This window comes from Dysidea avara, chromosome 3 (assembly GCF_963678975.1).
Source record: "Dysidea avara chromosome 3, odDysAvar1.4, whole genome shotgun sequence".
Taxonomy (NCBI): Eukaryota; Metazoa; Porifera; class Demospongiae; order Dictyoceratida; family Dysideidae; genus Dysidea; species Dysidea avara.
The window spans coordinates 47853243-47869883 of NC_089274.1; the positions used below are offsets into that span (position 1 = coordinate 47853243).

Genomic DNA, 16641 nt, shown 5'->3' on the forward strand with positions numbered 1-16641 from the left:
ATAAAATGCGCAACAATTTATAAATTGTTGCGCAATTTGTGAACTACCGTAAGAGCTGCGCATTTTATGAACTCTTTGGATTCTGGTCCATTCAGTGTACCGCCGTTACGTTCTTGGCTGATCAAGTGCGTATTATGGCTGCTTTCAGAGAGGTGTAATAAGCCCCACAGATTGGGAAGTTTACTGCTCTGCCCACAGATTGGTAGATGGCATGGATTGCAAATGATGCTACCAATAATTATCGTGTTTACGACTGGTTATTAATGATTCTAATGGTCTAATGTGATCCAATTTTTTCATTTTCTTTTATATAACTTTAATAAGCCCCTTGATAGCTATATGTTTACTACAAGGAACATGGGTCAAGACGGTTCCGCTTTCTCTGTATTGACTATCTCTCCCTCCAAGGTTCCTTTGCGTACTCTGCAGTTGGATTGGATAAGGTGCATTCTGTCTGATCAAGTTCCTGCATGGAGCACACATCCAACACCACGCCCCTGATGTACTAGCTAGAACACAATATTTATATTCAGTATAGATCTAATTGATTTTTTAATATTCAAATTCAGCTTGTGACAAAGTTACAATTTTAACTTGGAATTAGTTCCAATACAGCAGTTAGCTATACACAAACACAGGCCCATTCTTTGAACAGCATGGCCCTACAAAGTTAAAACTGTTTTCGTCCTGTGAGATTGTCACTTCATGCCTTCTTAAGCACTGTCTGTGGTACCCCCATGAGCAACTATTGCACCTGACCTATACAGAGTTCACACACATAAATACAAGATTCGTTAATGTAACTACACTGTTAAAACAGGGGAGTAACAGTAACTATGGGGAGTAAAATATTTTACTCTGAAAGGGGAGTTCAGATTACTAGGAGAGTAACAGTAACCCACTAAGGGTTAAGAGAACTCCAAGTGAGTGAAGGCACCAAACTGAAGAGTTCCCATTACCAGCTAGCTAGTAGCTAAGGTGAACTCAGTGAGCCAGTATACCTACAGAGCCTACAACTGAATGAGCCACATGCAAGTTATAGCTTTCTCACTATGATATTTTCTCCATTAATTAGCCAGTTCAATTCTAGCCACTCAATGTAAAAAGGAAAGTAATTATTTAGGCTTCCTTTTCAATGGCTGGCTAACAGCAAATGTTGTCCCTGTACATAAGAAAGGCAACCGAAACTCAGCTAATAATTATCGACCAATTTCTCTTACCTCTACCTGTTGCAAGGTAATGGAACATATTGTTTTTCACTCAATTATGAATCATGTAGACCAAAATAATATCCTCAATAATTGCCAACACGGTTTTAGGCCTAAGTACTCATGTCAATCCCAACTAGTAATGCTAACAGAGGAAATCTTAAAGGTAATGGACCAACAGAAACAAATAGATCTAATTTTATTAGATTTCTCAAAAGCTTTTGACTCAGTTCCTCATAAACGATTATTACAGAAACTATCACACTATGGAATACAAGGAGACCTTCATCAATGGATTAAGGCTTGGCTAACACAACGCAAACAAAGAGTAGTGCTAAATAATGTAACTTCCAGGTTTGTTCCAGTAAAGTCAGGTGTCCCACAAGGCACTGTACTTGGGCCATTAATGTTCCTACTTTACATCAATGACATATCTACAAATATCAACTCCTCGATTCGTCTCTTTGCCGATGACTGTATTATTTACAGAATTATTGATTCAGAAGAAGACAATAGTATCCTACAACAAGATCTAAATAAAGTCTTCCACTGGGCTAAAACTTGGCAAATGAAACTAAATGTTGAAAAGTGTGTTTTTCTACGATGTTCAAGAAGCAAAACTCCCATGCTCACCACCTACAGCATTGACAATAAAGCTCTGGAACTGAAGAGTCAGCATCCATATCTAGGGGTCATATTCCACCAATCAATGTCTTGGTCCCACCACATCGATCATCTTTGCGGCAAAGCAACTAAAAGTCTCAACTTTCTTAAACGTAATATAAGTAAATGCTCCAAAGAAGTTAAGATAACAGCCTATTTAACATCAATACGTCCTCTGCTGGAATATGCTAGTTGTGTCTGGGACCCTCACCAGCTATACTTAATTAATACTTTAGAGAAGGTACAACGTCGTGCTGCAAGATGGGTAGCATCGGATTACAATCCAATGAGTAGTGTCACTTACCTGTTGGATCAACTGCATTGGAAGAGCCTACAGAGCAGAAGATGTATTGATCGTTTGAACTTACTATATAGAGTATTACATCACGCTTTGCCATCTATCCAGCTCCCTGAGTATTTCAAGCCTACTTCATATCCAACTAGATTGCATCACCAATACAGATATATAATTCCTCCAACTAGAACACTTGCTTACCAACAGAGTTACTTTCCAGGAACTATCAAGCAATGGAATAACCTCCCTAATCACATCATCGATACAGAGTCACTAGAACAGTTTAATAATTGTATTTTTGGACTAGATTTGTTGTAATTAACCCCCTTTTTGTTTTGAGGGTCCCCCCCCCTCCTGGATGTAACCAGCACTGAGTGCTGTCTTTCCAGTATCTAATCATAATCATAATCATAATCATAATGGCAGCCATTTACTCATGTTTTATTTTTGCAGCCGGACTAACCAAGACATAGTGAAGTGAAACAGACAGTACGAAAGCAGGAGGACGAATTGTTACTCAAGAATCAAGAATATTTTGAAATACGTATGTATAATTATTAAATACCATTTCTACTACAAGCGCATTATTTAGAATGAAGAGTATTACCATAGAAACGGCTTCTTTAACAACAGAGCCGTGTTGAGTAGTTGAAAGCGGTTTGCTTCTCTGAGGAATTGTAGTGCTTAAAAGGTGATACTAAAGTGTTTACTTGTTCGTGAATAATTACTGGACGTTCACTATCTCGTTCATTGTTTCTTCAGGTACGTTTGAGCTCATATCTGAGTCGTCTCATGTGACACGCCAGGTTTATTAAACTGGCTCCAATGGAAGTCACCACTGCTCGTGAGGGTTTAGGCGCCTTATCGTGACACGACAGAAATAGTTCAAGACTCGGGGGAAAGAGAATAAAATTCGGCGGACTCAGTTGTATCACTGCCGGACTAGCAAGTATTCAGCCCATCCAAGCTCACTGCTAGCTACTAGTATTCAGTGTGTAAGAAGTTGAAGACTTGAGAGAGGAGAGGAAAGCCACCTAACTTAAACATGGCATACATATCATGTCCGTCTGCTTTCAGCCTTTACGTTAGAAGCCGGACACAATGATATTGCCTGGTAAGGTCAGTAGCCTGTATCATTGTCAGTGTTTTTACATAATTACATGCAGATTCACTGGAATTAACTATATAGTAAGATGTATCGTCTGCAGTTAACAAGAATCTCTTTATGATACAATGTACATTGTGTGTCTTCGACTTCATCAACTTTCCAAGTTAATCTTGACCTGTAAGGAGTTAATGTTTATAGTTATGTAAGCACATATTTACTTTTTTAGCACGGATACCTCAATGTCACTGAGAACATAGAATTTAAACAACATCCAGTAAGTGTGTTAACATACAGTGACTGTACATCAATTTGTAAACATATATTACAGGTTCCACAAGAAATCAGTGAACAAATAGACAAACAAAATGATGAACTCCAGGTAGCAAATAAGTACTGTTTTATGTGATAGCAACTGTGCTTATTTTAGTTTACACTATACCAGTGCTGCTGGTCTAGCAGAATTGTTTTTACAACTTTGTTGGCAACTGCGTGTGACGTACCTTCAGCTATACAGGTAACAAGTATGTGATTGTCAAATATTTCTTTACTATACTGCTATTTACTACAGCTGATAACATGTCATGTGCAGGCAGTGACTCCAGTGAAGTGGCAGTGAAGCGTCGTTTGCTGATGATGAAGCCTTGCTACTGATCTCTTTTTTCAGTGACTTTCCAATATTATAAAGCTGGATATTGTAAACATTTTGTTACAGTTTTGCTATATGTCTTCAACATCATTTGAGATTTTATACGGAGTTATTTGCAGAATTTCATGGAGTAAAGGAAACACCTTGCATGCTTATGTGAACTCTCCTAGAGTAACTAAAACTCCCTACAATAGATTTTTCAAAGGGTTCCTGTTACTCCTTTGCAGGGTATTAGTTACTCTCCACAAAAATATAGGGGTGTTAAATCCTCCCTACACTGGGAACTCCCCTAGGGGAGTAATGGTTACTCCTTATTTTTAACAGTGTAGAGCTTACCAAGGGAGTTGTATCATCATCCACCAAACCAATCATTCCACAGGAATGGCAATAGTCATTCAATGGTTCTAAATAAACAAAAAAATATATATGTTTTCTCCACAGGATTATAATTATCACAAGGCATTGACTTCTATTGATGCACTATACTACGTATAAATGCATGTGAACACCATACTATTGACCTGGATGTCAAACCAATGCATGCACATAAGTGTTGTCTACAATGTTTAACTTAACAATGTTTAACTTTTGCATACTGCAATTTCATTCTTTCAGCATTCTTTCGGTACTCTAAGTCTGCTGCCTCCCGAATTGCCTGATGGCGATCACAAGTAGTGAGGTGATCATATGATTTTTCACTGTGTTTTTGCTAACAGAATAATAACATATTGCTATAAACATAAGGGCATTGCTGAAATCACATAGACAGAACACCAAACACTACAGTTATAACAAAACCTCCATGCTTAAACAACTTGATAAAAGAAATATAGGCCTCACACAATAAGGACAAAGATTTTCACTGAAACTAAACATTTTCACTTCTTGATATGAAAAAACCTTGATCCCACAGAATGTATTTATACATGGCTTGTGTAGTTATAACTAGGAGGTTTCACTGGTCAAAAAAGCTATAGCAGTCTACACAAAATTGGTAATGATTTGTACCTCTGAGACTCCGACTCCATGTGATCAGGTGGTGATGACGTATCATCTGTAGGAGATGCTATAGGAGATACAATTTGATTTGACAATGGTTTGTCAGGTAACAGTGGTGGCACACTTTGACATGCTTGCTGTGGTGACATCCTTGAGCTAGTTAGTGGTGATGCACTTCTACTTGGTCGCTGTGGTGACATCTTTGAGCTAGATGGTGATGTACTTCTACTTGGTCGCCGTGGTGACATCCTTGAGCTAGATGGTGGTGATGCACTACTACTTGGTCGCTGTGGTGACATCCTTGAACTAGATGGGGGGTGATTAACTTCTACTTAGTCGCCGTGGTGACATCATTAAGCTAGATTGTGGTGATGTACTTCTACTCAGTTGTTGTGGTGACATCCTTGAACTAGATGTTGGTGGAAATACAGTTGGTGGTAATTCATCAAATAGCAGTGACACATCATCTAGTTGAAAGCGCCACGTGATTTTTTACATCACTATTGAACCACTAACCATCTTTGATAAGATCAGTTAAATCCTCTTCCATTATACAATGGTCAACTCCTTCGGGAAGTTCAGCAAATGGGGCTAACCTTGGTGGCTGGCCAAACACCACTTCATATCAGCTTTGTTTTAAAGTGCGACATACTTGAACATTTAAATTATCTGCAAGGGCACATTACATATTAGTTGGGCTCATACTAGTACTTACATTGAATACATGGCAGCCAGTCAGTCAGTCCAAGATACACAGTTGGAATCCTTGTGCTCACATTTAAATGCTTGCAACTGCATTTCTACAAGATGGTTGCCCTTTTCAATTAAACCTTGTGACTGTGAATGGCAAGGTCTACCATTGATTATTGTCACTTCTCCTGGCCACAACTTCAATATCTCTCTAATAACTTCATTAACAAATTCCCTTCCATTATCTGACTGCAGTATTTTGGGGATCCCAAAATATGGGAAAACCTTGTGCACAAGCCCACTAGCTACTTCAATGGCACTCTTGTTTATCAGTGGCCATAGCACATGAAACTTTGACCAGTGGTCCATGTAATGTGCAATGTAGCAATAAGAATCATCTGGCATGTGCCTCATATCTATCAAATCAATCTAAAATAAGCAAGAGTGAATAATCCTCTATGTAAATTATACTCTCTCCCACAACAAACCTGATAACGTGTTAAAAATCCTGATGAAATGATTGGCTTCAAAGGAGCAGTACAATTCTGTGGCTGCTTCAGCTGGCAAATATGGCATGTGCTACAAAAATATTGAGCTGCCTCCCTTGGCAAACCTTCATACATTCTTTGGACCTACAATAGTAACACAATTAGAAATTATGATAATTGTGGGCAAGTTTGTTAAATACACATACTTAAGAATGCCGGGAAATATAATTAGACATACAAACAAAAGTGGGCAAAGTGTGAAATAGGTACTGCTATCAAATACTAAAGAAAATAAATGACGCCTCTCAGAATTTTTTAGTTGAAAACCATACAAATATGAGATGAAAATGAGTTTTGAATAGTCTTAGTGTATCAAACATCAATCCTGTATTTTTAAAAAACATCAAAACCCATTTTTTGTCTGCCTGACTGTCTGTCTGACTTGTCACAACATCAGAGGCCAAACCAAAGCAAGCAGTACATGGCCACCACAATAACAAACTCACGGATAGACCTTTATGGTTCTGACAAGTGTCTGTTTTCTGTTATATTACATGATCATCTCCTTCATGCAAGGAAACCATAATAATAAGGTGTTAAATTTCTGTATAGACACTTTCCTTAGAAGAACAAGTCAAACAACTATTTGACATTTAAACTACTGACAGATACAATACATGTAGCTTCAATGATACAATGACATGACTGGACCACACTCTTAAACAATCAGAACACATACATGCCACACTTCAGAGCCACACAATTATGTCCTTTAATTGCAGTCAGCTGCTGTTGAAAACAAAACAATGGGAACTGCACTCCTATACCTTTAAGTATTATCAAGACACTCTAATAAAGCAGTCATAGCCAAATGTGTATAACATAGCTATGCCATAACAAGAACAGTTAACACACTAGTGCAATCAGAAACAAGTTGATATTGTGCTACTTCTAAAAACCAAGCACCATGCAGCTAGCTAACTCATCTGGAATTAACCATTACTATTTTAACCAATTCATTAATTATATCCCTGATAGATATATGCCAATATATTATGGTCAACATCCAAACCAAATTTTCAAACTCTTCTAAAGTTATGGCTGTGAATATAAGCACTTGTAGTCAGTATATTCACTGTTCAAATTGATTTCTTTGCTCAATTTTCTACTGTGTAGCACTATATTCCCAAAACTACTTCCACAATAGGCTAAAACATTAGTCGATCATCTCAGCAAAAGCCTGTATTGCACGCACGTAATGATTTCTTTTATTATCTCACCAACTCAGTACTCCAAGGAATGGGCTCACATGTTTAGTTACAAAATTAAATTAAGCGTGGCTTTAATATAAACATAGGACCACCCCATCTTCACTATATTATGCAGTCTCAGTAACCATAAAACTTGGTGACACTTTAATAATATGACAGCGTACACGATTCCCATACCTCTGCAAGCGTTTTCTTGTAGCCTACATGCCCATTTTCCGTTGAGTGCACACGTTCTAATATATCATAAAACTTCTCAGCTGTTGCCACTATGCGATGATGACCAAAGACAGTTTTGTCATTATCATTCTGTAATATAGTTTTGTGAAGAGAGGCACAAAAAACCATCATTTCTTACTCTTTGCTTGGCTGGCAGACATAGGACATTTTCTAACTTCAACTCTAGATAGTTTAATAAAGCAAACTTCTTCGTTTTAATAACCCAGAATTTGAAGGAGTTTGAAACATCGCTCAGCCTTTCAATTCCATTCAAAACGTCTATGATTTTCTTACTTAGTAGCCTTCTCCTCTGATACTGTCTTGCTTGTAGTGGCGTGATCAAAATACTTCGTTCTGCAGAACTTTTCGAACAGCTCTCTGTGACCTTCTTTCGACATACTGACTAGCTAGCTAACTCGTTGAAGCTCACACCTCGCAAGCACTATAAGAACCACAAGGAGCTAGGTCTCGTGAACCACCAGGTGTGAAACGAAATTAGGTCTAAATCGCGTGAACTACCAGGTGTGAAACGATAGTAGGTCGTAAATTGCACACTCGATCGCACCGCACCGTGTCCTCATTCGAGCTGCGCAATTTATAAATTGTTGCGCATTTTATGAATTCACAAAATGCGCAGCGCAATTTATAAACTGCGCAAATTCACAGATTGCGCCTAACATATAGTAGCGATTTGCGACCTCGTGATTTTCGACACACAGCCGTAAATCTCTCCTCAGTGAAAACCCCGTCTTCTTTTAACTAGTCTTTATGCAAAACTCGATTCCTGGATTCCAGCGCATCTAGCAAAATTTTATTTCAAGTTATTTGGTTTGGTATTTAAAAAGTTATTGGATTTTGAAAATCTACAAATAAAAAACTCCGTGTAAATTTTAGGCTCGAGTAATTAGAGCAAAATTCTATTACACTCGTGGCACCTGATACACCTTGAACTAATTAGTGTTTCCGCAAAGTTACAGCTGGATCCGGCGTGATTTAGAGCTTGTATAGGTTTTCAATAGTGCTGATTTTGATTCTGACAACCGTACGTGTGAAAAAGAAGAGGTAAGGCCAGTTTACTAGGTGTAAATGTCACATATTTCAGTTTATTTGTATGTAAAGTGTATATATCTATCCTGTACGCACTATACTCGCATTCATTGAGGTGTTTGTGTCACTGTTGTAGTATTTTGTGACCGACTGATGCATTCTTTTAACCCGCGTTATTGTATTTGCTTCGTGAAAAGAAAATGGTCACTATGCTCCTTTATAAAGCCTTTATTAGGCTCCTTTGTAGCCAGAATCAGTGAAGAAATATCTTTGTTGGTTGGTTAGTGGTCGTTGTTAGCTCCAGGGGCAGGCTTTAATTGAGAGCTGTTTCTGCTAATGAAAACCATGGTAATTATGTAGTAATTGAAGTTAATTTCTTTCATTGTCTGTAGATGAGTGTCAGTAGTCCTGGACCACTATGTGAAGAGCTGGGGCTGTATGGTGAAATGCTTTTGCTTGACTCCATTGAACTGACTGATCCTATAGATCAAGAGAAAATTACCAAAGGTGTTATTTTTGAATTGAGTCAGTTTCGCAAAAGCCATTTGGTTTCCTGGAATACATTTTATACATGGATGAAATCAATTTGTCCAGGTTCATCCTTACCAAAGTTGCCAGCATTGAAATCATACATTTACCGGATTGAAACTAAGATCAAGCAACTTAAGCGGAACCATTGTGACGAAGAAATAAAGTCAATTATAAAGAAACCATTTCTCAAGGAATGTCAACAACCCAATGACAGCACACTAACAGTGGATAGAGAGAAAGTTTCAAGTACAACTAAACAAAATTGGCCCTACGAAACAGAAGTATTAACATCTGTCAATAAATCACTAGCTTGTGAACTTGTAACAGTTCAAAATGCATTAACACTTCAAGAAGCTAAAACAGATGACCTTACAACCAAATTAAGCAAGCTAAGCATTCGGAACACCAATAAAAAGCTGAAACGTAGGGATGAGAAAATCTTGGAATTAAAGGATCAAGTAAAAGTGAACGAGAAATTACAACAAGGTTTGAATAAGGCTACTGCACGTGTTAAGAGTTACCAATATAAATTAGGTGTGTCTAAAGGCAAGTGCGATACTATCAGTGAAAAGTGTGATCAGTTGGAGTCAATTGCTCAAGGTCTTAAAAAAGACATGGTCTCATTTAAACAATCCTTAAAAGAGTCAGAGAACGGTTACAGGAGATTGTTTGAGAGGCTGCAGGAGCTGGAATTTCATACGTTTGAAACCAAAGAGCACCAGAAAAAGTACTTGGATAATATAAGAGCATGTTGCATTGAGCTACTGAGTCTTAATGTCGGCATAAACAATGTAGAGCCTGTAATTAGATCTGTTCTCAAGCATATTGCATCATTTGAGATAAAAGAATTGCCACATCCCACTACCCTTACTCGAATGTATTCTGAGATGAAAGGCTTAGCTTGCCAACAGTTGAATGAAGAACTGAAGAAAGGAGATAATCTCATTCTTCACAGTGATGGGACATCAAAGTATGGACAACATTTTTATTCTTTCCAACTTTCTACTCCAGATAGTACATATTCTCTTGGGTTAACAGAAATGCTGAGTGGATCAGCTACTCAAGTATTGTCTACCTTTCAACAAATCCTGTATGACTTAGAGCTTACATCCCAGTCTGGTTCGAGTCATGTCATCCTGTCCAAAATTAAGAACACCATGTCAGATCGACACATAGTCGAGAAGAACTTTAACTCTCTTTTACAAAGTTATCGTATGGAAGTTTTACCCAGTGTGGTTGATAACTGGGCTGAGCTAGGTGAAGGTGAGCAACAGGGTATCAGCACACTAAACAACTTCTTTTGTGGTTTGCACCTTCTAGTGGGAATGGCAGATGTTGCATCATCTACTTTACTGCAGTGGGAACTGACACGTTTTGAAGGAGCTGTTGGTGCTGCAGCTCACTTTGGTAGCACCACCAGACAGTCCGAATCTGGAATAGTACGTCTTGTTAGAACGGCATGCAAAGCTCTTTGCAAACATGGAAGTGAGCAAAGTGGTGTTTATCAGCCTTTCACTGCCTTTCTTGCCACCAATGGTATAAATAAGAATCCCCTAGTTTCATTTCAAGGAAACCGTTTTAATATAGTATTTTATGATGCTGGAGCACTGTACTACATATCTGAGCAGGTGGTCAGCTTTTTTAATGATGTATGGCAGACCCCAAACCAATTGCTCAAAGCTGTTCACAGTGATATCAGAGTTCCAGAACTGGTAGCTGGATGCCGTGCTCTTGGTTTAATTAACAAAGTCATTACAGGTCCTCTTTGGCGTGTGCTAGAATCTGACAATGTAACAATTCTGGAGATGAATATGTATTTTGATGTGTTGATCACAAAACTAGATGTATGGGCTCAAGATGCCAGCAAATTGTTGGAAGGGGATGCAGAATTGTATGCAGATTATCCTCCAACAAAGGATGAGATTTGGTATTACTTAATTGCTAGTACAGATCACGATGCAACTACACAAGAATTGCTTCAGGTTTTATGTAGCGCTTTCTCAGCTCTTCTTTCTCGGCTGGTACAAGACCACTTACCTGGTGGAGCATACTGTAATCCTAGTGCTGAGCTTACCCATGAAACTAAGTCAGTTTCCAAAACAAATGTTGTGAGTGAATGAGACTTTGGAAAACTGGATCGTCTTTTGCGTGAAAAGCCTAATGCCACTACACTGTCTTTGGAAGCTATGATTTTGTTTTCCAACAACAAAACTATGAATTGGTTGACTTCTAAATCACCAGAAGAAGTACAGCAACTTCTTCGAGCTGCCAGGAAAATAGCACCAGAATTCAGGCGATTGTTTAAGGAGAGGAAGCAGAATATTTTGGAAGAGCGCATTAAAGCTCTCCATGAAAAGCAACATGCATTGGAGGCTGCACGTGTAAAACAACTAAGGATTAAAGAAAACCTTACTAAAGATATTATTCAGTATGGCCTGTGGCAAAGCAAAGATGATATTGCTGAAGGTGTTGCTAAGGAGAGATCCAAGACTGCAAAGTTGAGGGCTTTGAAAGTCCAGTTTAACTTTAGGAAATGGGTTTTAGACCAGAGAAGCTATCGTCATAAAGAACTGTTTTTGTTTTCTAAAAATGGACAACAGTATACTGTAGAGGAGTTGATGGATAACCTTGCCAAATTGATTAATGAGGAAGAGGCAGTCTCTGGGCTAGCTAACAAAGTAAGGGAGTCATTAGTTGGAAAAACTATTAAGCATAGGTGGCGGGACGAGAGTGGTGTTGAGCAATGGTACTTTGGTGAAGTCCTGAGTAAGGTTGCAAGGACCGATGAATGGTACAATGTGCAGTATGAAGGTGAAGATGATGTGTTAACACTTAATTTACATGAGGACATTGACTTAGGGGACTTAGAAGTTGTTACATAGCTGTTCATTCACTGAAAACATTTCTTAATAATGTGTAATTCAGAAACATAATAAATGCACCTTTTGGTGCCATTTTTCCTATGTAAAATGTATCTAATTTTTCTTGTAATGTTAATAGCCATAACTTCACTATAAAATGTGATATTGAGCTCAAATTTTTACTGAGAGTTCCATATTACCAGCAGATCACTTAGGGGTGTGTCATGGCGGTTAATTAGTAGGTATCAAATTCTGTTGCAAATCGCTACATATAGATACTATAGCCTTACCCGGGATTAGAAACCGCCACATTAACACTATCACTTCGCACCCGCTAGGCGCTCGCCGGCCTTCAGATTATTGTTTTAACCAGGCGGTGCGGCCACGTTCTGTATGACTGAAGGAAATGTTGGGGCAGTTCAGCGACCTGTTAGTGAAGAAACTAGGTTGATAAGAGGTGTTCTTGGTGGTATTTTAGCGGACGATAGTCTGACACTACCCACTCAGGGAAACAAGACGTGTTTAGAAATGGCCAAAAACATGGCCAAGTGCTATAGCTAGTTTCTACCCACTGAGGCAGCTTTGGAATTTGCCCACTGGCTTGTGGCACCACTGAACTCCATTATCATTGCTGCTCAAAAAAGAGGCAAGCCTAACGAATTGAACCAGGAAAGGCTATGGAGGAAGTTTAACCTACTGACAATTTCTGGTGACTTCACTAAGAGGTGGCAAGATTTTTTAACAGTCAGTCACTTGGATGACCAACCTGTTTTCTATCAGCATTTTACTGATGAACTTTTTGATAATTTGCTGCAGAAAAAGTTGAGAACAGTCCTGGACTCTGACGCTACTAGTGTGGAAACTGAATATATTGACAGCCCTGACCTAAGCTTTGAGGAGGAGAACGCCATCCAATACATTGGTGGATATGTAGTAAAGAAGTTGAAGGCCCACCCTGGCTGCTCTGATTTTAAGCCACTCTTAAATGAAATGATCTGTACTGATGTGTCAGATGAGAACAGTCCACCATCAGCCGCTTGGACAAATGCCATAGACAGGGGTGGCTTAGTGAAGATAACACCTGAGGCATATCAGATATTTCTGGCTATTGAATGTTGTGTGCGGCGCTACTTGACCATTAAGGAAGCCTCAAAAATGGATGACAGTTACAAAAGCTATCTCACAAACATGTTAGTAAATGATGACGATGTCTTGTTCCATTGGTGCATTGCAGGATTTGAAAAAGATGAAAATGCAAGGTGCCTTCAGCATACAATTCGTGGATTTTCCTTTGCATCATCCCTAATGGAGATGTACAAGCAAGAGAACAAAAAAAGGCACCGGAAAGTCCAAGTCTTTGAGAACAAAGTTGTATTGTGATAAATAAGTAAACATTTGTTGAAATAAATACATTAATGAATAAGTAAGAAAAAAAAATGGGTTGGAATACTTTAATGTAAATATTTGCTGAAATACAACCAAAATTATGGGGAAAAGAGATCTACATTACTATTGTGTTTACAATGAACGACGCCTGTGCCTCTTTGGCAAAGGCTTGTTCAAATCATGAAGATTCACAGATTCCAAGTCATATGACTTCCTCTTGCATCCACGACAGTTTCCAGTAATCTCATCCACCCAAATTGAGTTTATCACTCGTATATTCTGTGCATTTTTTAGAACTTGGGCGATGGTTGGGTTCTCATTGGCTCTACCATGTTGTCGTATCATAGAAAAGTACTTTTCTACAGAGTCCTGGCTGACTTTTTCGCTTAAAAATACACTTACTCCATCGATGCTTAGTAGAAATGGTACCAGTTCCAAAAAGGATTTCACTACAATTAATTTTAATCACAGTATAAGCATTATAACACACACACAGACACACATCTGTGATTCTAATACCATTTTCAGTTGTAGCACTTAACAACATTCGTTGCTTCTGGTCATCATCAAAGCCTGGCCGGCCCTCAACTGAAGCTTTCCACTGGTCCAAATAGCACACAAGTTCTTCAAAAACTTAAATAGAAAATTGTAAGCACACACCCAATAATTATTGTAGGTAAAACAGAAACAATGTATGTGACCATTAGACATACTTTTTATGGTTGCCAGAGTACTGTATACAGAAACACATTCACCACCACCTACCTCCATCCGGAAACCATTCTCCTTGCGATACGGAGATAAAAAACACTTCCGTTTCTCCTTTCCCTTTGTGAAGGATGATACATTGAAGCAGTCAAAAAAGTGATCCATGTGACGTATAAATTTGACTGTCTCACGGGCTACTTCACCAAACTTGAGATCTAGTGCAACTGCCACTGACTCTGACAAAGTCTACAGTAGCACAACAATTACATACTTGCACTTGCAAACACAACATTTACCTGAACAGCTAAATCCACCCGCATCTTTGAAAAATTAGTAAGATGAAGGTGTTCATACTTGAGTTTATGAACAATGGAGACCCCTGGTGTCTCACTGACTCGTCCAGCATTAGCCTTGTACAGCTCAATGAGTAGCTGCCAGTCAATATTCTGTCCATTACACTGCATAAAAAATAATTGCTATAAATCAGGCAAATATGTACCAGTAGAAATAAAATGAAGTGCATACATACTATTAAAGCAAAACATTTGCAATACGTACATACCCACAATTTCCCTCTTGAAAAACAATTTCGAATAGTTTTTATTAAATGGCTTGGGTCCGATATGAAAAAGATTGAGTGGCCTTCACTGGAATAGACATTTTTGATTTTATATGCCATCTTGTCATTGTTCTCGTCATGTAAGCTAAACAGTAGTCGGTTTTCACTTGCACCATCACAGGTGACAGTCAGTATCTGCAATCCAAGTATAGTAAGCCTTGAAATGACTTTCCGGAGAATTGGGAATGGCTCTGCTCCTGTTGTGCTTGTAGTGGAAAAATGCACATAGGGAAACTTCAAGCTGGTAAAGAGCCCTCTGACCATAAATGCTAGAACAGATTTGGCAAGAGGTCGTCTGGAAAATGAGCCTTTTTTATCCTGTTCTAGCTCTGTAAACAAATTATTCACTTCACCTATGTCAGAGTATCCAGTCAGGGATCCAGTGTGCTTGTCATACACCAGGGACTCTTTTACATACATTTCATCCAGAACAATACCAACATACTTAGCCAGATGTTCAGGCTTTTGGCTGTTAACTTGCTGCAACAACTGTTCATCTAAGGACTTAGAAAAACCAGTAGTTGATGGTGAAAAGTGTCAGTAATCTTGCAGAGTTCTCTCAGTTGGCAAGTAAAACACACCAGAATTTCTTAGTGTTTTGTAACACCCACTGGAACGGTGATGTAAATACAAGCACCATCTAATAATTGCTGGGTGCCAGCGAATCTGGCGAGTTGACCCCAAAGAAGCTGCTTTTAACTGTTGGTCCCAAAATATTTTCATGAAAGGATTAGTATTATCCTTTTGAACAGCTTCACCACATTCCTTCATCATGGACACTAAATCGTTATTCGTGTCTTGGTCAACCATAATTCCTTGGTTAGCAACCAGCTTGTTAATCTTTCCACTGAGGCGGGCAATCTGTTGGTCCTTAGTGTGAATCACAGTAGCCATGTTCTTCATCCTCTCACACTTCTCAGATGGGGTAAGGCACCGGAAGTTGGTATGACTATTAGCCTCCACAGACTGACAACTGTCCTCTTGGCGATGCCGTGCTAGCCTACCACGCAATACATTTTCACGGAATGTGCTGCACCTTGAACATAATCTTGAGTGTGACTCCAGTGGAATGTACTTCAAACAATCTACATGGCGTATCCCACCATTCCTCTCAACATAGCCGATCACTTTCCCTAAGGTCATAAAATATTATTTTAATTGGCACAACACACAGCATGGTTCATTGCTTACCTGTAGCATCTTTGAACAAACCATTATGTTTTGCAATCAGTGAAGCATATTTCTCATCAACTATTCCCTCACAGCACTTCATGCTTTCGTCATTTACAGCTCTTACTCCTTGGTTTGTCAAATTGTCCTGGGGTGCTTGCAAGACAACATCTGGCTCAGTCTGTGTACCAATTGTAACAGTGGCATTGGTGCAATCTTCCCAGACTCTGTTTGCACTTCTTTGCTATCAACAAACCACTGGCTATCAGTCTGGGTCTCAGCATTCACCATGGTAGAGGTGGGTTGGGTCAAAGCCTTAACATCACTCGCAGTCAATTTGGTCTCCCCTTGAGACGAACGTTTCCTAACATCAAATTTCAATTTTCTCACCATAGTAACCTCTGTAAAAGACAGTGTTTACATGTTAGCAAACTAATTGCAGTCAGCTATTGTGCTTACAGCATGCATTAACATTATCACACAAAACATCTATAAATTAGCATGAACGAATGCTATATGCAACTTTCAAGCCTTAATACTAGGCTAACACAACATCCTTGGCTGATAACAATGAATTATTCCATTACCCCAACTAGTACCCTTAAATAAAATAGCAAGAATTACTTCCTATCTGTTAACCTGAGTGCAAGATAGGTACACAAAGAAAGGACATTTTCAACACAAGAATTGAGTTGCATTGCAAACATTACATGACCTGGGAAAGCTAAACAGTGT

General features: G+C 38.8%; 3 protein-coding genes and 1 long non-coding RNA gene across 6 annotated transcripts; 1 reads left to right on the forward strand and 3 right to left on the reverse strand.

Annotated features, from left to right (window-relative positions):
* Positions 1-539: 539 nt before the first annotated feature.
* LOC136251353 (uncharacterized) lies at positions 540-5796 on the reverse strand. Of its 3 annotated transcripts, none has more exons than XR_010699039.1 (6): positions 5635-5796; positions 5436-5588; positions 4929-5386; positions 4517-4629; positions 4257-4324; positions 540-759 (listed from the first exon to the last, which is right to left on the reverse strand). It is a non-coding gene; the product is annotated as an uncharacterized lncRNA (long non-coding RNA). The 3 variants fall into 3 exon arrangements; XR_010699040.1 differs by having other exon boundaries at positions 4507-4629; XR_010699041.1 differs by lacking the exon at positions 4517-4629.
* A 54-nt stretch (positions 5797-5850) lies between these two features.
* Positions 5851-7982, reverse strand: LOC136248576 (KRAB-A domain-containing protein 2-like). The gene is made up of 6 exons (XM_066040344.1): positions 7970-7982; positions 7724-7908; positions 7546-7674; positions 6098-6241; positions 5912-6038; positions 5851-5858 (listed from the first exon to the last, which is right to left on the reverse strand). Exons 1-6 carry the CDS (start codon positions 7980-7982, stop codon positions 5851-5853), a joined length of 606 nt encoding a protein of 201 aa, XP_065896416.1.
* Positions 7983-8271: 289 nt separating this feature from the next.
* Positions 8272-11287, forward strand: LOC136251363 (uncharacterized). Its single transcript, XM_066043797.1, has 2 exons — positions 8272-8646; positions 9024-11287. The coding sequence occupies exon 2, from the start codon at positions 9024-9026 to the stop codon at positions 11280-11282; it is 2259 nt and encodes a 752-aa protein (XP_065899869.1). The 5' UTR covers positions 8272-8646; the 3' UTR covers positions 11283-11287.
* A 3979-nt stretch (positions 11288-15266) lies between these two features.
* LOC136251365 (uncharacterized) lies at positions 15267-16307 on the reverse strand. The gene is made up of 2 exons (XM_066043798.1): positions 15928-16307; positions 15267-15869 (listed from the first exon to the last, which is right to left on the reverse strand). The coding sequence occupies exons 1-2, from the start codon at positions 16007-16009 to the stop codon at positions 15274-15276; spliced, it is 678 nt and encodes a 225-aa protein (XP_065899870.1). The 5' UTR covers positions 16010-16307; the 3' UTR covers positions 15267-15273.
* Positions 16308-16641: the final 334 nt, after the last annotated feature.